At 38.2% G+C, this 27,974-nt stretch overlaps 1 protein-coding gene across 1 annotated transcript; it reads left to right on the forward strand.

Annotated features, from left to right (window-relative positions):
- The first annotated feature begins 961 nt into the window (after positions 1-961).
- Positions 962-27,497, forward strand: LOC138089588 (E3 ubiquitin-protein ligase XIAP-like). The gene is made up of 4 exons (XM_068984969.1): positions 962-986; positions 9,090-9,229; positions 25,777-25,955; positions 26,018-27,497. Exons 1-4 carry the CDS (start codon positions 962-964, stop codon positions 27,495-27,497), a joined length of 1,824 nt encoding a protein of 607 aa, XP_068841070.1.
- Positions 27,498-27,974: the final 477 nt, after the last annotated feature.

A 27,974-nucleotide genomic window follows, 5' to 3' on the forward strand; every position in this document is an offset into this window, starting at 1 on the left:
CAGGAGAACTAGCTCAGAAAAATGTAACAGAGTCCATAAAAAAGGACAAGCATGAGAAAATCTAATGACCATAGAATAACATTAGGCATAGTAAGTCAAAATAAGATAAAATAGCTAATTACAATTTGGCAAAGAAACCATGCTTGAGTGTGGCTGGAGACAATGGTAAGGTCTATGGAAGCCAAATTATATAGGTCCTCATTTACTACATTAAGATATAGGAAACCAATACAGAATTTTAGACAGAGGAGTGACCCTATAACATGTTCCAATATATTGGATGTTGTGAAACTTAAGGCAAGGAGAACAGTTTTCAAAAAGTTTCAATCATAGAGAAGAAAGGAAGGCCACAGATTAGGAAGTGATGGAAGAAATGGGGGAGAAAGACAAATTTCACAGTAAGTCTACTCTTTTCCTGCCTGTCTATTGGTCTCTGACTCTGGACTTCCAATTTTCGGCAGTATCAGTAAATCAGGCCCCTATATTGACCTCTTGGGACTCCACACTACTTCATCCCTCCCTGTTCTGACCCAATATCTGACACGTCCACCCATATCCTAGTGTGATTGGAAAGACCAAGTTCAGAGAAAATCATGTATATCAAAAAAGGGTGGCAGGCCCTCTGCAAAATATTTAATAATACTCTTTTACAAGGTCACCAACCACCACTCTGAGATACCAATCACTCTCTATGGCTTATGCTCCGCATCTTTGCCTCTGATGGTATCATATTGCTGCCGTGAGATGGTTCATTTGCAAAGCCCTACTCTATGACTGATCACCTCTGAAGTAGAGGATTCTGAGTGCTTTTTAAATGGCTCTTCAGAAGTAGGGCTGCTACTTCATGGAAACATGATCTTGTAGCAAAGTGCATCGAGAACAGGGTGGTGAAGGTACTGAAAAGGAATTTGCTTCTGCTGAGCCCTGACCTCTGTTTGTTTCAGGATACACCCATTGGATGATGGTACTTGAGACTATCGCTACAGGTAAGCATGTAGAGTGCATTAAGGTCAATGGGCTTTACATAATCTTAATGTGAATTGCATTATGCTTACCAAGGTGCAAATACTAAAATGGCAAACTAATTATCAACAAATAATCATGGAAACATCATGTTTCTTGGAAAGATCTGGATTCAAATATTGATTCAGGCATCTAGCAGTTACATAACTTTGAATGAGTTACAGGCAGAGGTAGGGCTGTTGGCAACTTCCTTTGCCACTGTATCTGTTCCTAAGATACCTTCTAACCCATGTGCTGGAAACTTCCACTGAGGATTTAGGTCATCTGTTTATAGAGGAATATAGCTTCACTCTGGAAAAACTAATATATTCTTATGTTCCTGTGCAGGTAATTTGCTGGGAAAGGAAAAAAAAAAAAAAAACAGGCAGTTAATATAAACTCACAGGAATAGAGGGTTTCTTGTTGTTCCTGGTGAGCCTGGATGAGACATTAGGTATAAACAGCACACAGATGTCCCTGATAACACTGCCACCACTCTAAAGCCACCCACTGTACTTTTGTAAAAAATAAATCAAAACACATTACATAATGGTCTTGGGTTTAAAGGTTATTTTCATAGATGTTTGATGGTGAAACAATAATATTAATAAAATGAGCCATATAACTGACAGCTCCTTAGCATGGAAACACCAGTACATCCTGTAGGCAGAGCAATAAAGTGGCCAAAAAAGATGAAATCCTGAAATCAAAAAATTATTGGGGTAATTGGCCCTGTCTGTGCTGTTTCTTACTGTACTGGTGTTATTGAACAGCACCCACAGTCAAGCAATACATTTCCCCTAAGGCAGAAACCAAATTAAAAAATGATAAGCAAATTAAAAAAAATGATCTTGAAACAAGGCTGGAGTCCTTCAGTGTCTCAGAAACCTATGGTCAGCATTCTGGGCTAGCATTCTTTGGTCTCCAGAAAAATTGTCTGCTTTACCTTTAATGTGTCCAAATGTATATTCCCTGCAAAATGCAACAAAATTTGTCAGCAGAATTATCAGCCAACTCTCTCTGCTTTAAAGCAGCATCTAATCCCTTAGGCTCATAATTGAAGTGGATCAAAACAGGTCCTTTATGACTGAAAATTTCATGCATATAGGTTTTCTGAATAGCCTGTTTTATATTAAAAAATTATTCCTCTAAATCTCCTTAAAATCCTCCATCCTGGTGTTAGGAAATAAATCTTTGATAATATCAGTATGAGGTAAAACCTTCTAGGCTGACATACTGTTGAACAGTATACGGTAGAACAGGAAGAGCTCAAAGATACTTGGGTGGTTTTGAGGCCTGATGTTGTAGAGAAGGGACACATTTGGAGGGATAATAGCAAAGAATAATTCATATTTTTAAGCATTATACTTAAAGGAGAATATTGGGTAAAACAGTGTTGCCAAAATTTGAAAAATTATCTAGCCTATTTCTAGGCTGTTTTGCCCATCTTCCTGCTCTGTGTGTCCCCACGTTATGGAGCATGCATTCGGCAGGAAGAAACCAGCAGCTACATCCTCCTCCTAACAAATTCCATTGCATTCCTTGTGATAGATTTATATGGAAACACTATAAAAATTCAGCATAATATGGGCATCATCCATGCACAAATTCCCATATCAGTCAATCACACCTATGTTATTTCATTTATTTTTTCAAAATAATCCATGAAGAAGGCATCATTAAGTAACATTACGAAGGAAATAGTTTGCAAAAACTAAGCCTCAGAGAGTAAATACATTACCCACAGAGGAACACATAAATATATTAATTTATCCAGAATTAGACTTTATCCCTATATAAACAAGATGACCTAAATCCCCAGGGAAATCTTCTAGCACCTGGGTTAGAAAGTAGCTTGGAGAGAGATATATTGTCAAAAGAAATTACCAACAACCTCAACCCCCTGGCAGTAAGAGATCCTCCTAGGAAATGAAACATTTTCATTTTGGATTTATTAAAGGTTTCCAAGAGGAGATTTATCTGTAACTATGAAGAACACAATGTTGAATACTAGTGAGTTTTTCTTCCACAAGTGAGGTGATGAAGTTTTGAGGACAGGCTCAATGTATTTTCTCATTTTCTAGTAAAAATGGTGACTACTTAGTAGAGAAGAAATTGCTCTGAAGCACTGCTAGCCTAGGACACTAATGTGTGTCCATACCCAGGATTAGAAAATAGCTGGAGGAAAAAGAAACACATTTTATATATAATGTTAAAACATCTCTGGCTGTAAAATAGCTTCAAAATAAAGCATCTATTTTGAACATGTCATCTAGTGTGCTGTTACTCATTTAGAAATTGCTCAATAATATTTACTATGTGGCTCATTGTCACGGAATTGAGTGAGGTCAAACTAATTTTACGAAAATAAAGAAACTTATATGCAGGTCAGGAGCAACAGTTAGAACTGGACATGGAACAACAGACTGGTTCCAAATAGGAAAAGGAGTACATCAAGGCTGTATATTGTCACCCTGCTTATTTAACTTATATGCAGAGTACATCATGAGAAACACTGGACTGGAAGAAACACAAGCTGGAATCCAGATTGCCGGGAGAAATATCAATAACCTCAAATATGCAGATGACACCACCCTTATGGCAGAAAGTGAAGAGGAACTAAAAAGCCTCTTGATGAAAGTGAAAGTGGAGAGTGAAAAAGTTGGCCTAAAGCTCAACATTCAGAAAACGAAGATCATGGCATCCGGTCCCATCACTTCATGGGAAATAGATAGGGAAACAGTGGAAATAGTGTCAGACTTTATTTTGGGGGGCTCCCAAATCACTGCAGATGGTGATTGCAGCAATGAAATTAGAAGATTCTTCCTCCTTGGAAGGAAACTTATGACCAACCTAGACAGCATATTAAAAAGCAGAGACATTACTTTGGCAACAAAGGTCCATCTAGGCAAGGCTATGGTTTTTCCAGTGGTTATGTATGGATGTGAGAGTTGGACTGTGAAGAAAGCTGAGTGCCAAAGAATCAATGCTTTTGAACTGTGGTGTAGGAAAAGACTCTTGAGAGTCCCTTGGACTGCAAGGAGATCCAACCAATCCATTCTGAAGGAGATCAGTCCCGGGTGTTCATTGGAAGGAATGATGTTGAGGCTGAAACTCCAATACTTTGGCCACCTCATGTGAAGAGCTGACTCATTGGAAAAGACTCTGATGCTGAGAGGGATTGGGGGCAGGAGGAGAAGGGGACGACAGAGGATGAGATGGCTGGATGGTATCACGGACTCAATGAACATGAGTTTGGGTGAACTCCAGGAGTTGGTGATGAACAAGGAGGCCTGGTATGCTGCGATTCATGGGGTCGCAAAGAGTCGGACACAACTGAGTGACTGAGCTGAACTGAAAAGTATAATTTAAAGCCTGGGAAGACCTTGAGGCTGCCTAAATTTGGGCTCCAGATTGATTTCAGAACTCACAGGGGAAAAAGTACCAAAACATGTAGAAGAAACAGAAGGACAGCAAAAGTGGGAGTTTTCTAGTTAAATCAGTTCAGTCACTCAGTCGTGTCTGACTCTTTGTGACCCCATGGACTGCAGCACACCAGGCCTCCTTGTCCATCACCTACTCCTGGAGTTTACTCAGACTCATGTCCATTGCATCGGTGATGGCCATCCAACCATTCCATCCTCTGTCGTCCCCTTCTCCTCCTGCCTTCAATCTTTCCTAGCATCAGGATCTTTTCTAATGAGTCAGTTCTTTGCATCAAGTGGCCAAAGTATTGGCTTTCAGTTTCAGCATCAGTCTTTCCAATGAATATTCAGGACTTATTTCTTTTAGGATTGACTGGTTTGATATCCTTGCAGTCCAAGCGACTCTCAAGAGTCTTCTCCAACACCACAGTTCAAAAGCACCAATTCTTCTGCCCTCAGCTTTCTTTATGGTCCAACTCTCACATCCATACACGACTACTAGATGTTATATCAGAGTAAATTATTTCAGAGAAAAGACAAAATAAAAGCAATCAGTTCTAATTGCACAATTAGTTATTGTGTACCTATCACAGTGTGTGATGTTCCAGGGAGAAAAAAGCAAAATCTAGTTGTTGCTCTAAAGGGTGTTTTATCCTAAGCATACAGCTTTAGGTTTAAGGCAGAGGTCCCCAAACTCTGGGATCTAATGCCTGATGATCTGATGTGGGGATGATGTAATAATAATAGAAAGACAGTGCACAATAAATGTAATGAACTTGAATCATCCTGAAACCACTCCTGTTCCCAGAACGTGGAAAAATCGCCTTTCAGGAAACCAGTCCCTGGTGCCAGAATGTTGAGGACACTGGTTTAAGGCACATCCTAACAGAAAGAAAATTTTGAGATGCTAAAAGTAGCTGTCTTTCCTGAAATACCAGCCAGAAAAATCTGAAACTACAGGTATTCATTAAAACAGTGCTTTTTAGAGCCTACATTTGGATATAACATATTTTTCAACCTGAGAGATTAAAATAAGACTCCTGAAAAAAATATAATACTTCTCTTAAATCCCAAAGCAAGTGGAAAACCATTAAACTCAATATTCATTATTTGGCAGTAGCTGCAAGGAGAATTAAACTACCTTGTCCATGAAGAATGAATTTTATGGATGAAGAGGAAAGGTTTTGCACACAGTAGAATATTGCTTAAAACTTGAACCCATCTTTTATAACTTTTTATTACCCACATGTGTAATTTAAATTCATTTTAGAAAAAACACATGAGCGCTTTTTTTTTTTTTAACTTGGGATCATTTTGAAATGAATTAATGTGGAGTGGAGGGACAGATTTAAAGGTGTTTCCTATTGCAAAAAGATCATCAATATTGAAATGGTTCTCTCAAATCAATATTGAATTATAGACCCTGGCCATTTCTCTTAAGGGACCTGTTTCCCAGAGTATTGCTGTGGGCATAGTGTTGGCATGCATTCATCAAAACCAACATATTCCATTCTGCATTCAGAAATATGAAAATAAAGTCAAATAAAGAAGGGTTCCCCTTGTTTCTGCTTCAAACTAGAAAAGATATTAAAATATCCTGAAGGACAAAGTGGTTGCACTAGAAGAACAAGGATAAATGGATGTATGGAAACACAGGAGTATGTTTGTGTGTGTGTTGCAGGGGTGTTACTGTCAGAACTCTTCAATATACGTGTGGCTTCAGTGTTTCTCCTTGGTTTGTGAACAGATGCTGTAAAGCAGAAAATTTTGTTTCAATTTCTTCTTGATATCTTTTTAAATCTTTTCTTTTCCACGGTCTCCCTTTATCTTTTTTTTAAATTTTAATTCTCTTCCACTCTTCCTCCTCCCTCTGCATTTAAGGCTCTATGATGGTTGGTTCTGAGATGGGAGAGTTTATAGGTAGCCAGGGCACTTCTTTCCTCTTCAAATGAGAGGAAATTTTTAAGATTTCAAATGAGGTCATAAAACATACCTTTAAAAGTCTGTCCCTTTAAAATTATTGCCAGAACTTTCAGTCTAAAACTAGTTGCAAAACTGTATGCTCCAAAGTCCTTCTTGGAGCTCAAGACTCATATGGCCAGATAGTCTCTGACACATGTTCTTGTGTGTTTCAGTAGAGTTCCCTGCAAAGAGACGGAGACTGTGTGTCAGTCTGCTTATCATTTTGTCTAGGGAGAGGTTATCTCATGCTCACAGATCAATCTCTAGAAATCTTCAGATAGTGATCCTGGTCAAGATCCTCGTATAGAAGAAGAAAACCCATCCACAATCTGTGTGTCAATCGCATTAATGACGAATCATGTCCTTTCCAAGAGTAAAGGAGATCTGAAAACTGTCAGCTTTCTATTAAGTTGGCACACGTTGGCATGGGGCATCTTAAGGGCTAAGTGTTGGTCTGTGATACTTGCAAGTTGAACTTGGGCACCAGCCATAGCAAAGACATCTTTGTTGAGTGAAAATTGATGCAATTAGGTTTTAGATTCCATCTCTGCCATGATAGCTGCTCCATTTATGTGTCTATTTTGTTAGCACTGTGGCCAATCGGTACAGCCTGGCTGATAAGTCATTGATTTTTGGTGTATACCACTGCCCCAAATGAACGAGAAGTGACTAGTACACTGGAGGCTTCAGTCATGTAGTACCTCCAATGAGCATCAACCTGTGATACTGATGTCAGTCTGTGCCCACTCAGAATAGGTCCAGTCATGTGCCTCTTCCTCTGATCACCTTGCTTCTTAACTTCTGATCTTTCTCCTTCCAGGCTCCAGACCAACTATCCAGGACATTAACAGAGAAAATTTCAATTCTTCTTTCTGATAGCACATAAAGAAATGCATCACTAAGAGAGCCATTTGCCATCTATCACAGACTGTCACCTACTCTAGTGAAATTACCATACCTGGCACAGCAACTTCAATTCAAGATACTATGTAGTGAAATTTTTCCATCATTAGCGGCCATTATCCATCCAACCTGAATAGAGCCCAGACCAATGAATTTAAATGAGAATATGACAGTGACTCTTATTCATGCATCCTTCAAATTGTTCAAAATACTGTTGATCTTACCTAGTCCCCAGGGAATGCAATACTGTATCCAATATGCTATTTTTCTCAGAAAGTGGATCATTTTCAAGACATTATAATAGGGCTTTCACTCCATCCCCAGCTCTGGGCAAGGAAACAAGAGGGTTTTGCCAGCTACCAACGATATTCATGGGCTTCCCTCATAGCTCAGCAGTAAAGAATCTACCTCCAGTGAAGGAGACCTGGGTTCGACTCCTGGGATAGTAAGAGCCCCTGGAGAAGAAAAGGGCAACCCACTCCAGTATTCTTTCCTGGAGGCTATAGTCCATGCGGTCGCGAGAGTCCAACACGACTTGGCGACTAAACCAACAACGACATTCATTCCAATTATCCACTCATGTTTACGTGCTAAGTCACTTCAGTCCTGTCTGACTCTGTGACACTATGGACTGTAGCCTGCCAGACTCCTCTGTCCATGGGATTTCCTAGGCAAAAATACTGGAGTGGCTTGCCATGCCCACCTCCAGAGGATCTTCCTAACCCAGGGATTCAACCAGCATCTTTTGCATCTCCTGCATTGGCTGGAGGGTTCTTTAGCACCAGTGCCATATGGGAAGGACCATGAAAATGAAAATTTAAAAATTCTATAAACCCAGTGTATTCATTGTGAGTTGGACTTGGGCCAGCAGTCCATGTATTACCTGAATTCTACATGCCCTCACTCAAACAAGGGGCTAGTAATATCAGTAGTTTTGTCCTTGATTATCACTGTGAATTCAGACTCGGTCCTCAGAGTACTGGAAATGTGTGGGTATTTCCCTCTTTCACAATCCGAACAGAAGATCTGGAGGCAGGAAGATCCTTCAGAGTTGTCCCAAACAGAAGTAAAGATCCCTGGAGAAGGAAATGGCAACCCACTCTGATATTCTTGCCTGGAAAAATCCCATGGACTGAGGAGTCCAGCAGGCTACAATCCATAGACAGGACTGAAGTGACTTAGCACTCACGGGTGGGACCTTAGTATTTCTGCCTCTAACACTGGAAGAGAAGGAAGCTGTAAGGATGAGGGCAGGGGCAATTTCCAGTGAAGGACGAGCTAAGAGCAAACGACAGCCACTATTCTCAGCAACTGGGGAATGGAAGCCTCAGCTCTGGGGAGAGGATTTGGGCAGAATATCACAATATCCACTCTTAAATACTTCTCATCATTCAGCTTTTAGCTCAATCATCACTCCCTCTGGGGATTTTTCCCTGATCTTGACCCATCCCTTCTCTCTGCCATACACTGTGCCAAACTAGGTCAGAACTCCTTATTGTAGACATTCTTAGCTTCCTGCATTTTTCTTTGACAGAACTTGTCATACATTTAATCATATCCTTGTTTATGTGCTATTTGATTAATGTCTGTACTCTCCATGAAATTGTAAGCTCTTAAATAACCTACATAGAGACTGTGACCTCATTGTTCTCTATTGAACCTCTAGCGCATGGCAAAGGACCTGATATACATCAGTGCTCACTCAGTATTTATTTGAGTGAAGAACATGTTGATGAGTTACTGGCATGGGTATTGCTCACTGTAACAATGGCACCATTATATGGTAAACTCATCTAGGTAGCTATTACAAAAAGTGGATTTCCACAAGGAAGGGTAACAACTTTTCTGTCACAGTGGATTATGTTCTTGAACAAAATTCTAAGCTTCTGGGGACCTTCACACGAAGCTGTCAGAGAACACGAAATGAGCACCCACTGGTAAGATTGTCTTGATGACTTCTGAAATCAATGACACGATAGATGTGACCACCAGATCATTTCTTTCTTTTTTTTTTTTTTTAAAGGATGTACTAAAGTTCTGGCAACAGTGGAAACAAGTGCTTACCAAACTGCGTCTGTTCTGCTTTGCCTGACTTGAATTCACATTTTCGTTTTATATTTGCCATTCATGAGACAGATGAGATAATATGCAGATTCTAACCTATGTTGGTAGGCTTAAAACTCAGTATTCAGAAACTAAGATCAAGGCCTCTGGTCCCATCACTTCACAGTAAATAGAAGAGGAAAAAGTGGAAGGAGGGACAGATTTTCTTTTCTTGGTCTCCAAAATCACTGTGGATGGTGACTGCAGCCATGAAAATAAAAGACACTTGCTCCTTGGAAGGAAAGTCATGACAAACCTAGACAATGTATTAAAAAGCATCACTTTGCCAACAAAAGTCCCTATAGTCAAGGCTATGCTTTTTTCCAGTAGTCATGTATGGATATGACTGTGGTGCTGGGGAAGACTCTTGAGAGTCCCTTGGACAGCAAGGAGATAAAACCAGTCAAGCCTAAAGGAAATCAATCCCGAATATTTGTTAAAAGAACTGATGCTGAAGCTGAAGCTCCAATACTTTGGCCCCCTTCATGAGGAGCCTTCTCATTGGAAAAAACCCTGATGCTGGGAAATACTGAAGGCAAAAGAAGAATGAGGCAGCAGAGGATGAGATGGATAGACAGTATCACCAACTCGATGGACATGAACTTGAGCAAACTTTGAGAGATAGTGAAGGACAGGGAAGCCAGGCATTCTGCAGTCCATGAGGTTGGTAAGAGTTGCATATGACTTAGCAACTGAACAACAACAAGCTACCTTGGTAAAGCAACAACAGTTTGGGGGATGCATTTATATAAAAAGGTACTGTATGGTTCAACATTAGTTTTCTTCTAACATAAAGTATACAGACTCTTATAGAAAATTTTTTTATTTATCTGTAGTGATTTTTAATTTGTTTATTTCCAAATAAAGATATTATATAAATTCCACTGACTCCTTTTCTGTAATCACTTTTTTTTTAATCTTAATGAGATTCACTCCCACACACACACACAAAAAAATGAAAACCATGAGAAGATTAAGACACTTTAAAAGACTGCTGGTTCAACACCAAAAAGAGAACTTCCATTGTAGGACTTCAGCAAACCTTGTGGCCATCTGGGAATTGCTGAATAAGTTTTTATCAGTCAGCATACTATCTGGCATTCATATACTAAAACTTCTAAAGTGATATTTAAGCTATTTAAATCCATCAAAAATAAACTCAGTAAACTATACCAAATGTACAAGATTCCATGGTGGGTGCTATTTAAGCTGAAATCAAATTGCACTATGATTAAGGGATTTCAACTGCAATCAGATCCAGAATTCCAGATCAGTGAGTTCTAGACCACTCTCTCCAGGTGACTTAGGGTGCTATTTCATGAGATACCACGAGATGCAAAAAAGGAAACTATGTTATAAATTCTGCTATAATCTGTAAGAATATTTTAGAGGAGAAACTTCTTAACTGCAAGAGAGTTCATCTAAAACTGCTTCATAAGACTCACACATCCATTTTAAACCATTACCACCAAACTCCTGGGCATATATCCATAGAAAGCTCTAATTCAGAAATATACATGCACCCCAATGTCCATAGCAACACTATTTACAGTAGCCAAGTGGAAGCAACCTAAATTCCCTTTGACATATGAATGGATACAGAAGATGTGGTACTTATATGCACAGGAATACTACTCAGCCATAAAAAAGAATGAAATAATGCTAATTACAGCAATATGGATGAACCCAGAGATTATCATGCTAAGGGAAGTAAGCCAGACAGACAAAGACAAATATCACATGACATTGCTTATAAGTAGAACCTCATTTTTTAAAATGGCATAAATGAACTTATTTACAAAACAGAGATAGACTTGTTGAGATAGAAAACAAACTTATAATTACCAAAGGGGATGTGGAGGGAGGGATAAATTAGGAGTTTGGGATTAAAGTATACATACTACATAAAATAGATAACCAACAAGGACCTACTGTATAGTACAGAGAGCTGCTTAATATCCTTAATAACTGATAATGGAAAAGTATTAAATATATATATATTAATATATGTATATATATATATGTATGGGCTTCCCTGGTGGCTCAGATGGTAAAGAATCTGCCTGCAATGCAGGAGACCTGGGTTCAATCCCTGGGTTGGGAAGATTCCCTGGAGGAGAGAATGGCAACCCACTCCAGTATTCTTGCCTAGAGAGTCCCCAAGGACAGAGGAGCCTGGCAAGCTACAGTCCATGGGGTCTCAAAGAGTTGGACACAACTGAGCAATTAAGCACATATGTGTGAATAGGGATACAAAGAGTCAGACATTACTTGGTGACTCAACCACCACCATCACACACATGTGCATGTGCATGTGCACACACACACACACACACACACACATATATATATATATATAACTGAATCATTTTGGTGTACAGCTGAGGCTAACACACACTGTAAATCAACTATATTTGAATAAAAATTTAAAAAGAAAAATAAACCTTTAACACAAACAGCTTGGCATGTACTGTTCATGAAGCATGAATTTCCAGAGACTACCGTTTGCAACAATGACTCTGAATATCTCAGATAAAGATAAGGGATTTGTGAACAGGACATTGATCCAAGCAGCCAATATCATGCTTTGTCACCCTGAATTAAATGGTTATGATTAAAGATTAGTGCAGAGTACAAAGAATGTCCTGAAGCAAATTGTTAAAGGAAATTTGCCAGCTGCACCTGCCAAGTGTTCTGCTGTGTAACATGCCATCTCCAATTCCAAACAGTGTTAAGTCATGATGGCTTGTCAAGTGACCACTTCTCAGTATTTATTAGAGGGTCTGATAAACAATGGACTGCATTCCATGATCCTGCTACTCATATCACCTTTATAATACAGACATTCATTATTTTCTGGGAATTATGAAACTGAAATCATTTTGTTCTCATTGAACAAATACATGTATAGCATATGTTATGTCAGTCACTGTTCCAAATGCTCTACAAGCATTAATAGAATGTGGTTTGTGTGTGTGTCTGTGTGTGTGTGTGTGTGCACGCACACACACACTCAGTCACTCAGTCGTGTCCAACTCTATGCAACCGCATGGACTATAGCCTGCCAGGGTCCTCTGTCCATAGAATCCTCCAGGCAAGAATACTAGAGTGTTTCCATTCCTTTCTCCAAGGAATCTCCCCAAAGCAGGGATCAAACTCGGGTCTCCTACACTGCAGGCAGAACCAAGAATGTGTTTGAAACACTATAATTGAGAACTCAGGTTTTATGTCATAGGACATGAAGAATAGAGGTAGAATTAGTGCCCATCATATGTTATTCAATTTTCAAATTATTCCCCCAGGAGACACTCGCAGCAAGACCATGGAAAGCATCTCTAACAGAACTCCTTGGAGCGGCACTCTGTGACATTGCCTGACACTCAGCCCATTTACCACATGAAGGATGCGGTAAGTTGCCTCTGATTTCTCAAGTGCTAAAACTACGATATAGTGTAGTTCTACAGCTGTCAGTATTGCACAGATTTAAATGCACAAACCTGTTCCTGCTTGCAAGCTACATTATAATAGAACCTGAATGTGGAGGACTGACATGTGATGGGAATTCTGATAGTCATGTTTTGATATCTTTGAATTAGTATTCCATCAACAATGTAAAGGGAAAAAAGACCTACTAAAGGAGGTCTAAAGTAGGCAGTTAGCCTCCAAACTCAGAATCTTTTCTAAAGCTTTTCATTATTGTTCTGCTTTCCCTGATACCCAATAGAATATAATAATATTGACCTTCCTCTTTTAATTTGATGGTGTCATTGTTAGAGTCCTGGACCTTATGCAAGTCATTGTATCCCAGTCACTACATGGGGTTTTAATTAAAAACATCGACCTCAGAAGTGGTGACATATTCATATATTTCCATCTTACCAGCCTCTCTTGAGGCATGCTTTAGCATCTTAAAATGTTTGTGCTTAATCATTGCTAGAGTGCTTTCTTCTATACCAATGACTAATGTGTAGCCACAGCCATAGCATGTAAGATGGAAAAAAAAAAATCTCTGAAATGTTTAACAGATTTGCAAAATTGTTTGTGACCTAGATTGCCTTTTCAGAAATACTTTGTGCAGAGAATAAAATTTTCTTGTGTTCCATGACATTAATGGATTGCTTGGTCTGTAAACTGTTTTCCTTATTAAATACAAACACTCACTTCAACCAGATCTGCCCAACTTTGATGGATGACACACCCAGAGAAACAGCAGGCTTCGTTGCAGCTTAAACGAGCGTGTGCACTCATTTATCCCGTTATTTTCACTGTACCACGCTCAGTTTGTTGGTTCCAAAATAAAAATAAATGGTATGATTTCTTCTGCTTCAGATTCTACTAGCAATTCTTTGTAGAATGCATTAAAGTTGTTCACAAGCACATTTTTCTTTATAAAGAAAAAAATTGAGTGAAAGTGTCCAATGACCATTAGATCACAGTGAGCACCTGACTCACTTTGTCAGGCTGATATAATGAGAAGAGGGAGTGTGGAAGATTTTCACCCAGTTCTTACCCTGTCTGATTTCTGGCTTGAATTTCATCTTATTTTCACACCATTTCCACTCAATGAAGTTTTTGGTTTTTTTGAGAGTTAATACCAAGCAGTGAACTAGATTAGAACAGTTATTCTCAAGTAAAGTAAATAACACAGCACCCTTAAAAATGGTACAAATGAACCTATTTCCAGGGCAGGAATAGAAACGTGGATGTTGAGAGCGGACATGTGCACCCAGAGAGGGAAGAGGGGGGTGGGGTGAGTGGGGAGAGTAGCATTGACATACAAACAGTGTCGTGTGTAAACTAGGTAGCTAGCAGGAAACTGAGATGAAGCACAGGAAGCTCTGTGATGATGGGATGCGGGGAGAGTGGTGGGAAGGAGGCCCAAGAGACAGGCGACATATGTGTACATATGGCTGATCCACTTTGTTGCACAGCAGAAATTAACATAACGTTGTGAAGCAACAATACGCCAATAAAGCAATGTTGGCTGATTTCTAATTTAAAGACAATTTTAGAAAGCACAATTTCTCTAAGTAAGTATATTTAAATCTAAGTGACTTTCACTTAATTAACAAACCTCCCCAAATAAGTCATTGGGGAAATGACTTATCTGAGAAGGAATGCCCCATCTTAGTGCCAGACTGCTGAGCAAACTGAGACTGAAAATGGCATGGATAGCATTTGACCCAGTAACCCCTACTTTAAGTGTAAGGCATCTCTGGTAATTTAATTACTATTTAAATTACTTAAGGATGAGAAGGTTTGTCCCCATTGCATTGTTTCTTGGCAGCATATTTCTGTGTCTAAATCCCCATAGACTACTATCATTGTGCTGGTTTTGCTAAAAACTTTTGGAATTTTTATTTCATTTGGTACTATAGCAACCAAATGGTCATTTCTGAAATGCTATTTTGCCACCTTAGTGGTTCGTATTTTAATAAAATTCAATTACATGTTTTAGCTTTCCAATGTCTCCCTGATGTTACAAGTAAATAATAAAAAGTATCAGATAGTCTAATTTTCTTCAAAGCCAGTAATATTCCACTGACTCTAAAACTGTTTCATTAAGGGTTGATGTTCTGAGCTCTCTAGGAGATAGAGATAAAAGAGCAAAAGAACTTAGTAGCAGTTCAGTTCCACCAAGCCCCCTGGTATAGAGAAAGGTATTAGGAAGACAAGAATCTCCCAAATGATGTCTAAGGATACATCTCTTACCCCAGCTATCGAAGTACCTCAAACCTGGGACAATCCTAAGTTTATTCTGAGAATTGACTATGATCATCAACATATCAAAAGTGGGTGACAACGTTGCAGCCATGTTGGACAGCAATTTGGAAGTTCCTCAAAATAATATTTTTACTCAGTGGCTCAGTGGTAAAGAATCTGCAATGCAGGGGACACAAGTTCAATCCCTGAGTAGGGAAGATTCCCTGGAGTAGGAAATGGCAATCCACTCCAGTAACTGTGCCCAGAAAAAAAGAAGAAACTGGCAGGCTACAGTCCATAGGGCTGCAAAGAGTTGGACACAACTGAGCAAGCATCAAAATGTTAAACAAAGAACTACCATATTCTCAGAAATTCTGCTTCTAATTACATAAGAGAAATAAAAGCATGTGTCCATACAAAAATGTGTACAGGAATGTTCATAGCACCATTTTTTTATATCAGCCATAAAGTAGAAACCAACCCAAATGTTCATAAACTGACAAATGAACAAAATAGTGCATATCCATAAAATAGAGTAGTGTTGGGGAATAAAGAGAAATGAAGTACTGACACATGGTACAACATGAGGAGCCTTGAAAACATTTTGCTAATTGAAAGAAGTTTGTCACAAAAGAGCATACACTATACTGAAAAGTTTAGAATGTGTGGTTCTATCCGGACAGAAAATAATGATTGCTTAGACCTTGGAGAGAGGAGGAGAACAGATCCCTAATGAGGAATGTGGGGATTAATTGCTAATGGGTATGGCAGTTCTTTTCAGTTCAGTTCAGTCGCTCCGTCGTGTCCGACTCTTTGTGACCCCATGAATCGCAGCACGCCAGGCCTCCCTGTCCATCACCAACTCCCGGAGTTCACTCAGATTCACGTCCATCGAGTCAGTGATGCCATCCAGTCATCTCATGCTCTGTCATCCCCTTCTCCTCCTGCCCCCAATCCCTCCCAGCATCAAAGTCTTTTCCAATGAGTCAACTCTTTTAGGGCTGATGAAAATGATCTAAAATGAATTGTGGTGATGGTTGCCTAACTCAGTTAAGATACTAAAATCAACTAGAATGCATGTTTCAAAAGGGTCAATTCTGTGATATGTCATTTTTATCTCAACAAAGATATTTAAAATAGGCACTCATTTACTGAGCACTTACTATGTGTCAAAGATTATATGAGGGAGTTTATACACATAAACTTATTTTCCAGAACAGTTTTTTTATAGCTGAGAAAACCAAAACCTGGAGATGTGAAGTACCTCTTGCCAGCTCACACAGCCAGGAAGTAGCAGAATAAGTCAATCTAATAAATTCCTAAGCTATTATAGTATGGTCATCACTATGCTACCTCCAAAACGGAAGCAGTTGTAAGAGTGCTCAGTAAATCAGGATGATTTGCCAACAGGCTTCCCTGGTGGCTCATTTGATAAAGAATCCACCTGCAATGCAGGAGACCTGGGTTCAATCCCCAGGTTGGGAAGATCCCCTGGAGAAGGAAATGGCAACCCACTGCTGCAGTATTCTTGCCTGGGAAATCCCATGGACAGAGGAACCAGGGGGACTACAGTCCGTGGAGTCATAAGAGTCGGACACAACTTAGTGACTAAACCACAATCGCAGCAGTAACCCCTAAAAGCGATCAGCCCCACTCTATTTCATTTGTGATGGGTATACTGCCAACAAGAGCTGTGTCGTCTGGGTAATACAGTTTTTGTTATTAAAATGGTAAGGTGGTTGGAATCAGTCCAACTATCTGCCCTTAAAAATATTTAGAGGAATTTTTTTTCAACCCACAGTTTTATAAGGACAATGAGACAATTAATTGAGAAGACTTATGACACAAGCTTTTTTAAAAAATGTTTTATTTTTAATCAAATTTTTTTGAGAATAGTTGCTTTACAATGTTGTCTCAGATTCTGCTGTACAGTAAAGTGAATCAGGTATACATCTATCCTCTCATTTTTAGATTTCCTTTTCATTTAGGTCCCCACAGAGCGCTGAGTAGAGTTCTCAGAGTTCTCTGTGCTATTCAGCAGCTTCTCATTACTTATCTATTTTATGATACATAATAATGTATATATGTCAATCTCAATCTCCCAGTTCATCTCACTCCCCCCCTTCCCTCCTTGATATCTCAGGAGGGAATATTTTATTTTATTAAAAATAAAACTTATTTTTTTAAAAAGCTTGTATCATAAGTCTTCTCAATTAATTGTCTCATTGTCCTTATAAAACTGTGGGTTGAAAAAAATTCCTCTAAATGTTTTTAAGGGCTGATAGTTGGACTGATTCTAACCACCTTACCATTTTAATAACAAAAATTGTATTACCCAGATGACACAGCTCTTGTTGGCAGGTGCTGACCTGACCTAAGATTTCTGTTTTGTAAATAAGCTCATCTGCAACAGTTTCCGAGATTCCACATGTAAGTGATATTATATGATATTTTTCTCTTTCTGACTTATTTCACTCTATATGACAGTCTCTAGGTCCACCCACATCTCAGAAAATGGCACAATTTCATTTCTTTTTATGACTGAGTAATATTCTACTGTGTATTTGTACCATATCATATTTATCTAGCCATCTGTTGATGGACATTTAGGTTGCTTCAATGCAAACTTTTTAATCAATTTATTATTTAATTAAAATATAGCCATATAGTACAAATTGCCACTAATAATAAAAATCTGATAATAACTTCCACTTGAGAAGTGAGAAAGTTACAGGATAGTAAAGAAGAAAAAAATTTAAAGTCATGCCCCTATGGTCACAGTCAACTAAGGATTTCTGCAGTTCTGGAGTGTTACACACTTTATATGCATTCTTCACAGTAGATCCAACATGTATGCTATTATTACAACTGATAGATGATTAAACTATATTTTAGAAAGATCAGTCATCAATGACACACAGTTAAAAAGTGAAAGAACCTAGATAAAACCTGAGTGATGTGTTGTTTCAAGGTCTGGCCCTCCCTTCTTTGCTATAACTGCACGTATTGTACGGGGCTTCCCTGGTGTGGCTCAGCGGTAAACACTAGGCCTGCAATGCAGGAGATGAGGGAGACGCAGTTTCAATCCCTGAGTAGGGAAGATCCCCTGGAGGGAGGCGTGGCAACCCACTCCTGTATTCTTGCCTGGAGAATTCCATGGATAGAGGAGCCTGGCAGGTTACAGTCCATGGGGTCGCAAAGAGTCTGACAAGATTAAGAAACTGAACACACACACACAGTATTGTATTGGTCACTAAGTGGTGTGTCACAATGTGAAATTAGAATACAAATCCCCTACAACTAAGTCCAAATGGTTAAGAAGGTAATTCATGGTTCTCACTGAATTTCAGAATTCCTCCAGTTTGTCCTCTCATCCAAATCACATTATTTCTTTCCCCAGATATTGGCCTACTCACCAGTGAGGCAGAGACTTTGGACAAATACATGTCAAGCCCCCTTCTAAATATTTCATGTCACCAACTGTCAGATGTCTGACATTAAGACTGTGTTGTACTTGATTGTTCAGGCAGGCTCTCCTAGTTGGTGGCAAGGCCAAACGTCCTGATCTCCAATCATATCATTACTATCACAGAGGTCAAATTGCCATGTGAGGCCATTAACCTTGACACATACCAGGAATCAGTGCATTCAGTTGCATCTGTTTCCCAGCTGGTCATAGTGTGGTTAGCACTGTCCCATAAATAACCTGCATGATTATCTTTTTTAAAGGCAAAATGAGAAACTGTATAATAACAGTCCTTTAGATCTCATTTTTTTCTGATCTGTTCACAAGTGAATCATCTACATTTCTTGAACACTCTTAGTATTTGACTGCAAAGTTAAATCATTTGTGCCTCTCTCTTCAAGCTATCTTTTCATACGGGATAATTGACTGATTTGCTGTACTTTCAGTTACATAATATAATTGCCACTGAAAATGTGTGACTCTTAGGAACTGAAAGCTATGGACAAACTATTGCATTTTCTTTTCAGTTCCTTAAATATCACAACCAAACCCCTTAAAACCCCTAAATCCAAAAAATTTTTAAAATTAAACTGCTTTTCCCCTAGTCATAATCATTGCTTGTTTTTCAGTGTTTATGTTGTTTTAGATTAACTATTAATAATATTGGGAGGGTCAAGAGAAAATAACCAAGCTAAGTTTTAAAACATATTTAGTTTATCAACTCAAAGAAAATTATAAAACATCCTATAGGTTAGAGGCCAAAAAGTTGGAAAATCATGAACTAAACTCTATAATATACACCTCTAATGAAGAGACATAGAGTGAAATTCTTAACACCCAGAAGCTTGTCTTATTTTTAATATAAGATTTCAAGCAAGTTACTTAATTTCCCTACATCTCAATTTTCTTATGTATAATGAGATGATGCTTAGAGCTTTGTCAGCTCTGTAGCTCATAATTCCAAGAAGTTTGATCATTTCCATATATTACTGAATGCATAATAAAGTTGAAAACAGTGACAAGAAGTAGAGCTTACAAAAATAAATAACATTTTTCCAGAATTTTTTTTACTGAAAAGAAACTAAAATTTAAAGGACCAAAATTATTTTGAAATATACATTACTTAGACATACATTACTTAGATTTAATCTCATAGTAATTATAAATATTTCAAGATGTCCTTATTATTCTGTTTAGTTTTATGACAAAACATACTTTAGTTTGCATCATTTTATATAGCATCATATTTGGTGCTAACTCCTTTTGCCTCAGAGGGCATGAATTCACTTTTATTTCACTAAAATCTAGATCTATAAAGCTTTACACTAAGCATATATGTGCTCATATGAGTATGAGAAACAGAGAGACAGAAAGGGAGATGGAGAGAAACAGAAAATAGAAAAAGTATGAATAGACAATTTTAAAAATATCCTCTCCTATGTACAGAAGGGCTTCCCTGGTGGCTCAGAGGGTGAAGAAACTGCCTGCAATGCCAGAGACCTGGGTTCAATCTCTGGGTCAGGAAGATCCCCTGGAGGAGGAAAGAGCTACCCACTCCAGTATTCTTACCTGGAGAATCCCATGACAGAGGAGCCTGGAGGGCTAGAGCCCATGGGGTCACAAAGAGTTGGACATGACTCAGCAACTAACAATATGTACAGGCAATCTCTCCTAAATATTTACCACGGAAAAAAGAAATACGTGGAAAGCTACATGAAGTGCAGGTATCATTTGCGCACTATACCGTCTTTTTCTGTTTGTGGAAACCAAGTGATTTGACACTGCTAAATTTTAAGCAACAGGATCAGAGTTAGTACTTCAAATACTAAGAGTGGGTTTGTTTATCAACAAGTGGCAAACCATCACTAAGCTTTCCTGTATTCTTAGACAAACAGATCTTATGTTTCAGAGGTGAAATATCACACCAGCATGTGTATTTGTGTGTGTATGTGTGTTTTCATGTATAAGTATCTTAAAATTCAAGTACTAGGTAAAGTCTAATTAATTTCAATTAAATAGTTTTTTAAAAGATATGAAAGTTTTCACAGCATATAATAATGTATTAGTCCAAAACTCTCAAATGCTGTCAAAAGAAGAGTTGTAGGTTATCAGATGAAAGCTATTTGTTAAGGAAGAAATCAAATTAATTTTAAAAAGATACAGATATCCACAATATAAGGGAAGAATTCAGATTGATGGATATATTTGAGTAATGATAGAAAATCCTTAGATTTTCTTTGGATCCACATAAATAATTAGAAGATTAAAAGTACATAATTATCAGTTAATAAAAAACAATTCTTAAAATTATCACATTCATTTTATTGGACCCATTCATATGTATGGGAGGCAGAGGAATTACAAAAGTAAAGTAGTATTTTCCCAAACCCAATCAAGCATGATGCAGACATCTTTCACTTAGCTAAAATGGATGGGCCTATCTGAAAACTAAAATTGTATGTATCATTCATGGCTTTATAAGCATGTGTGACAAAGTTGAGACTAGCAAATTTTGTTTTGTGAATGCATTGTCAAGGACCAAGTTATAGTAAATATGTGAAGCTGTTCTGTCCAATATAGTGGTCACTAGTCTTGTGGCTATTTAAATTTAAACCAACTAAAATTAAGTAAAATTTAAAATTCAACTCTTCTTGCACTAGCTACATTTCCCATGTTCAACAGCCACATTTGGCTAGTGGTGATGTTATTAAGCAACACATCCAAAAGAACATTTCCATAAACGTACAAACATATATTGGATAAGACTGGTTAGTATAGAGATAGTTTAATATTTTATGCTGCTAATAACATGTAGACTTTTTTATGTAATAGAATAGTTTCTAAAGATATAAAAACAGTTTCTTTAGTAGCATCAAACTCTAAATTCAAGAAGAAAGTTGTGTAGAGAAATAGTTTCCCCTTAAACTCTAACATCCATGAAGTCAGATTATGTCATCCTATTAACTATTATACCATCCTCAATATTAGAAGAGTGTCTAATACACAATAAATGTTCATTATTCATTTGCTACATTATTCCATTTATTTATGTTGTACATAATTCTTGTTCAGTATGGTAAAAATTCATTTAGTCAGAAAATATCAACTAAAGTTCGTGATAAATCAACCTGATACAGACAGAAATTTATGCGTAAATTCTGGGAAAAAAATTTAAAGCAAATTAATACTGATATTATAGGGTATGTGACTTTCTTAAAAGAATAAAGTGGCTAAATGTCCTTGGGACTTTGGCAGCTCTATTTAGAATATGTTAATTACAAAAACATCTCCAATTAAAACTGACCTTAAAAGATTCTATTTGGCAAGAGTTTCTTACCGGTAGTCTTTCTAATTACAGTAGATATTTAGAATGAAAATAGTCCATAATACAGACAGCTCTAATTTAGACTGACCTTTCCAGAAATAGTCTTAATTACAGAAATTTTGCTTTATGAGTTACTTTGCTACATCATTTATTCTGTCACCATCTTCAAGATAAATAGGAAAATAGAGTTAAAATCTTAGCTGACTATTGCTTAACAATCCAAGAAAGCAATCTTTGAGCCGTCATATAAAGCAGGAGTCCCCAACCCTCAGGCCATAGACCAGCACTGGTCCATGCCCTTTTAGGAACTGGCTCACATAGCAGGAGGTAAGTGGGATGCAGGAAAGTGAAGCTCCATCTGTATTTAAGGCCACTCACATCACTCACATTATTGCATAATTGCAATTTAATAATAATAGAAATAAACTGCACAGTAAACTTAGTGTACTTGAATTATCCAGAAACCATTCTCCATCATATCTGTTGAACAATTTTCTCCCAAGAAACCGGTCCCTGGTGCCAAAAATATCAGGGACCGCTAATAGAAAGGAGTGAGATAATAGTAGGAAACAGGAATAAGGATAAGTGCAGAAAGACAATATGTGACTCTACAAATTAGGGCAGCCTTGTTCAGTGACTATTGATTTACTCAAAGTATGTCAATAACAGCTCTAGTTCTGAGAATGCATGTTAAGTAATTAAGCAAGCCCTGGACTTCAAGGGGTTTATGTACGTAGTGAGCATCTGTTGCTTTTGCCTACCCAGCATCAATTCCCTCTTCTGATAATATCATCCTGATTTTTTCTTTGATGCTCTGCTTTGCTCCCAACTTGAATCATTCTTGGCAGACAGGCACAACACTCCCCTGCAGATGGTTAGATGGTACCCTCAAACCAAGCTAAGTCAGTCAGAATCTGTCTCCCTGGAATTTGCATCTTTAGCAAAATAATACAGAATCTGTAAAGAACAGATGTCTTTTCTTCTCAGTTAAAACATTCTACTAAGACTGTCAATTAGCTTGTGGCAAAAGAATCTGCCTGCCAGTGCAGGAGACAAGGGTTCTTTTCCTCGGTCAGGAAGATCCCCTGATAAAGGAAATGGCAACCCACTCCAGTATTCTTGCCTAGAGAATCCCACGGACAAAGGAGCCTGGTGGCCTACAGTCCATGGTGTCACCAAGAATCGTACATGACTGAGTGACTGAGCATATAAACCCCTGCACTTCTCTTATCTCACCTTTTAGAGACTGGATCTTAATCTTGTTCCTCTGATTCTTCAGGCTACCTTATATTCTTCCATTAACTCCCTTTTCATATTATTTAGCTAGAAGATTATTCAATTATACACAAGCAAAGGACATTCCTAGTGCAATGCCTAACAAAACGACAACTTAATTTAAAAATATATAATGAGATGTCCAAAAGTGTTAGGTCTGAACTTTGTCACTAGTTTTCTATCAAATGAGGATAATAATGCCTAGTTTGTAGGGTAATATATGATTAAACTGAGGTTTATTCCAAATAACAAACAGAACACATCTACTAGGGCCTATTCTTACAAAGATTTGGCAGAAATTGTCCCCAAATACAGAAAAGATATTTTGAAAAAGATAAATATTTTACAACTTAGAATATAACAAATGGTGCCACTAGAAAGCCTAACATTTTAAGAAATCCTGTACAAGGAAATGTTAAATTGAACTGATAGAGAATCAAGTAAAAGGTAGAGACCATGACACTATAGAATTAAAAACTCCAGAAAAAAATCTAAACCCAGAATAAATCAAGCATGAAGATGTGAAGTTAGCCTTGCGGTGATAAAATTTTATTAACTGAAGTGTTGATTGATTCAGTTCAGCTGAGTTCTCAGCAGGTACAGGAACATTAGCCCTGAGTTTAATTTCTTAAGATAGAGGCTTTAGAAAGGAGAATGTTAAAATTACAAAAAATGGCACATGAATTTATCACAAGTTAAAAAGCAATGTGAAAGAAAACATAGGGTACTATGTCTTGACAGTGCAAATTCCAAGAAGTAGTCCATCTCAAAGAACTTCTTAGATCACAATTTTTTTTAAATTTTAGTTTTTTACTTTACAATACTGTATTGGTTTTGCCATACATTGACATGATTCCACCACAGGTGTACATGAGTTCCCAACCCTGAACCCCCCTCCCACCACTCTCCCCATATCATCTCTCTGGGTCGTCCAAGTGCACCAGCCCCAAGCATCCTGTGTCCTGTATCGAACCTAGACTAGTGATTCATTTCTTACATGATAGTATACATGTTTCAATGCCATTCTCCCAAATCATCCCACCCTCTCCCTCTCCCACAGAGTCCAAAAGTCTGTTCTTTACATCTGTGTCCCTTTTGCTGTCTCGCATACAGGGTTATCATTACCATCTTTCTAAATTCCATATATATGTTTTAGTATGCTGTATTGGTGTTTTTCTTTCTGGCTTACTTTACTCTGTATAATTGGCTCCAGTTTCATCCACCTCATTAGAACTGATTCAAATCTATTCTTTTTAATGACTGAGTAATACTCCATAGTGTATATGTACCACAGCTTTCTTATCCCTTCGTCTGCTGATGGACATCTGGGTTGCTTCCATGTCCTGGCTATTATAAACAGTGCTGCGATGAACATTGGGGTACACGTGTCTCTTTCAATTCTGGTTTCCTCGGTGTGTATGCCCAGCAGTGGGATTGCTGGGTCATCACATTTTTAGACCATAAAGAGACATTGCAATTATAGAAAAGATATAAAACTTTTTTTTTTTGCAACTGAAAGAAAACTTGATTCTTTAAATGGAACCCTCTGAGAGTGCCAAGGAGATTTCACTAAAAATGAATAAGTAAATAAAACCCATACCATGATAAAATTTCAAGAATTCCAGGGATAAGGTAGAAAAGTTTAGAATTCCAGGATAAAAGAGAGTTCAACAAAACAGTAAGTTATCAAAATTTCATCAGCCACAATCAGAAGTAGAAGGCAATAAGATTCTATCTCTAAAATTCTACAATTAAACTGTTTTAAACCTAAAATTCAATGCTCAACCAAACTATCACAGATTATCTGATAGCATTAACATAAAAGGTAGTGAACCGCCTATTTTAGGAATATGATGTGTCTGATATGTGTTAGTCACTCAGTCATATCCAACTCTTTGCCAATCATGGACTGTAGCCCACCAGGCTCCTCTGTCCATGGGATTTTCCAGGCAAGAATACTGCAGTTGGTTGCCATTCCCTTCTCCAGGGGATCTTCTTGACCCAGGGATAAAACCTGGGTCTTCCACATTGCAGGTAGATTTTTTACTGTCTGAGCAACCGGGGAAACTCAGATTAGGAATATATCCTGAACCATATTCATCCTGAACATTTAAAAAGCAAGTTTGTTTATACATATGGAGGATTAGCCTAAAGGCTAGCAAATACTGAAGATATTAAGTCCATTCAATGTCATTGTAAGTATTTTCAAGTTGAAGTACAGCATTGATAAATATTGCCTTTACATAATGTCTTTTTAAATTTTGAGAAATTTAAAACTGTCTGGAATCAAATACATAAGAAATAAAATTAAAGTAGCCTTCAGACAGCAGTGAGAAGAAGATACACATTTTTTAAAATATAAATTTATTTATTTTAATTAGAGGTTAATTAGTTTACAATATTGTCTAAGAATCCCTTCTTCTTTCAACGCATACACACAGACTGTAATGACTAAAGTATTTTCAAAAATATAGTAGCTTCTCAGTAACAAAAATTTTAAATTGAATTGAGCTTGTTGGTCAGGTTCTGGTTTCCAGGCGGTCGGGGCGGGGGGGGGGGGGAGGGGCAGGTGGGGTAAATAGGGCTTCGTTGGTGACGGTTGCCCCCGGTAGCCTGAGGGAGTGGCGGGACCTCGGCGGAGCCGCAGGCGGGCTGGCTCAGCGCAAATCGAGGGCTGGAGGGGCTGGGGCCTGGCCGCCGAGAGGAGTTGGCACTTCCAGATTGGGGCTTGGGCCGCCCCTCCTCCAGGACCCTCCCCTCAGCACCGCGCGGGGCGCCTCGGGCGAACTAGGCCGGCTCTCCTGGCGCGAAAAGGTGGACAAGTCCTATTTTCAAGAGAAGATGACTTAACAGTTTTGAAGGATCTAAAACTTGTGTACCTACAGACATCGATAAGGATGAAGAATTTGTAGAAGAGCTTAATAGATTAAAAACTTTTGCTAATTTTCCAAGTAGTAGTCCTGTTTCAGCATCAGCACTAGCACGAGCTGGTTTTCTGTATACTGGGGAAGAAGACACTGTGCGGTGCTTTAGTTGTCATGCAGCAGTAGATAGATGGCGATATGGAGACTCAGCAATTGGAAGACACAGGCAAGTATCCCCAAATTGCAGATTTATCAATGGCTTTTATTTGGAAAACAATGCTGCACAGCCTACATATTCTGGTGTCCAAAATGGTCAGTACAAAGCTGAAAACTATCTGGGAAACAGAAATCATTTTGTTTTAGAAAGGCCATCTGAGACTCATGCACACTATCTTTTGAGAACTGGACAAGTTGTAGATTTATCAGACACTGTATACCCAAGGACCCCTGTCATGTGTAGTGAAGAAGCTAGATTAAAGTCATTTCACAACTGGCCAAACTATGCCCACTTAACCCCAAGAGAGTTAGCTCGTGCTGGACTCTACTACACAGGTATTGACGATCAAGTAGAGTGCTTTTGTTGTGGTGGGAAGTTGAAAAATTGGGAACCTTGTGATCGTGCATGGTCAGAACCCAGGCGACACTTTCCTAATTGCTTCTTTGTTTTGGGCCGGAATATTAATATGCAAAGTGAATCCACTATCGTGAGTTCTGATAGAAATTTCCCAAATTCAACAAATGCTCCAAGAAATCCAGCCGTGGCAGATTACGAAGCACGGATCATTACATTTGGGACGTGGATGTACTCAGTTAACAAGGAGCAGCTTGCAAGAGCTGGATTTTACGCTTTAGGTGAAGGTGATAAAGTACAGTGTTTTCCCTGTGGAGGAGGGCTAAATGATTGGAAACCCAGTGAAGACCCTTGGGAACAACATGCTACGTGGTTTCCAGGCTGTAAATATCTGTTAGAAGAGAAAGGGCAAGAATATGTAAACAATATTCATTTAACCCATTCAATTGAGGAGTCTTTGGCGAGAACTGCTGAAAAAGCACCCTGGTTAACTGAAAGAATTGATGATAAAATAGTCCAAAATCCTATGGTACAAGAAGCTATACGAATGGGATTCAGTTTCAAGGACATTAAGAAAACAATGGAGGGGAAAATTCAGACATCTGGGAGCAACTACAAATCACTTGAGGTTCTGGTTGCAGATCTAGTGAGTGCTCAGAAAGACAATACACAAGGTGAATCAAGTCAGACTTCATTACAGAAAGACATTAGTACTGAAGAGCAGCTAAGGCTTCTACGAGAGGAGAAGCTTTGCAAAATCTGTATGGATAGAAATATTGCTGTCGTCTTTATTCCTTGTGGACATCTGGTCACTTGTAAACAGTGTGCTGAAGCAGTTGACAAGTGTCCCATGTGCTACACAGTCATTACTTCCAAGCAAAAAATTTTCATGTCGTAATCTAACTACAGTAGGCGTCTTATGTTCTTATTACCATGATTGAATGTGTGATGTGAACCGACTTGAAGAAATCAGCATTGAATTCCATTAGCATTTGCTGCCAAGTAGGAAGAAAGTGTAAACTGCGATGTTATAGTTGGCAGTCTAAAATTTGAATTTCTGGATTTTTCAGGATGTTAACTGTATTAGCTGTTCTATTTTTCTCCCACTGTTATTTAATTGAAACCCTAGACTAAGAAGCATCATATTGTAACTGATCACAATGTGTGTTTTATAGTACACTGACTTAGTTTTCTAAATGTAAGTGAATTAATCAATTGAATTTTTCATTCATTTTGGATAGGCTTAACAAATAGAGCATTCTGTATGAATGGAGATTAGAGTTAATCTCCCCAATCACATAATTTGTTTTGTGTGAAAAAGGAATGAACTGTTCCACATTGGTGGAAAGATGGAGATGATTTTTAGATGTTTGTG

Source organism: Capricornis sumatraensis, chromosome 13 (genome assembly GCF_032405125.1).
Source record: "Capricornis sumatraensis isolate serow.1 chromosome 13, serow.2, whole genome shotgun sequence".
NCBI classification, from domain to species: domain Eukaryota; kingdom Metazoa; phylum Chordata; class Mammalia; order Artiodactyla; family Bovidae; genus Capricornis; species Capricornis sumatraensis.

Coding starts and splice junctions, on each gene's coding strand:
- LOC138089588 (XM_068984969.1), top strand. CDS start 962: ATGGTACTTGAGACTATCGCTACAG. Junction 987..9,089: donor ACTTGAGACTATCGCTACAG/GTAAGCATGTAG, acceptor AAACTCATCTAG/GTAGCTATTACAAAAAGTGG. Junction 25,956..26,017: donor GGGCGCCTCGGGCGAACTAG/GCCGGCTCTCCT, acceptor ATGACTTAACAG/TTTTGAAGGATCTAAAACTT.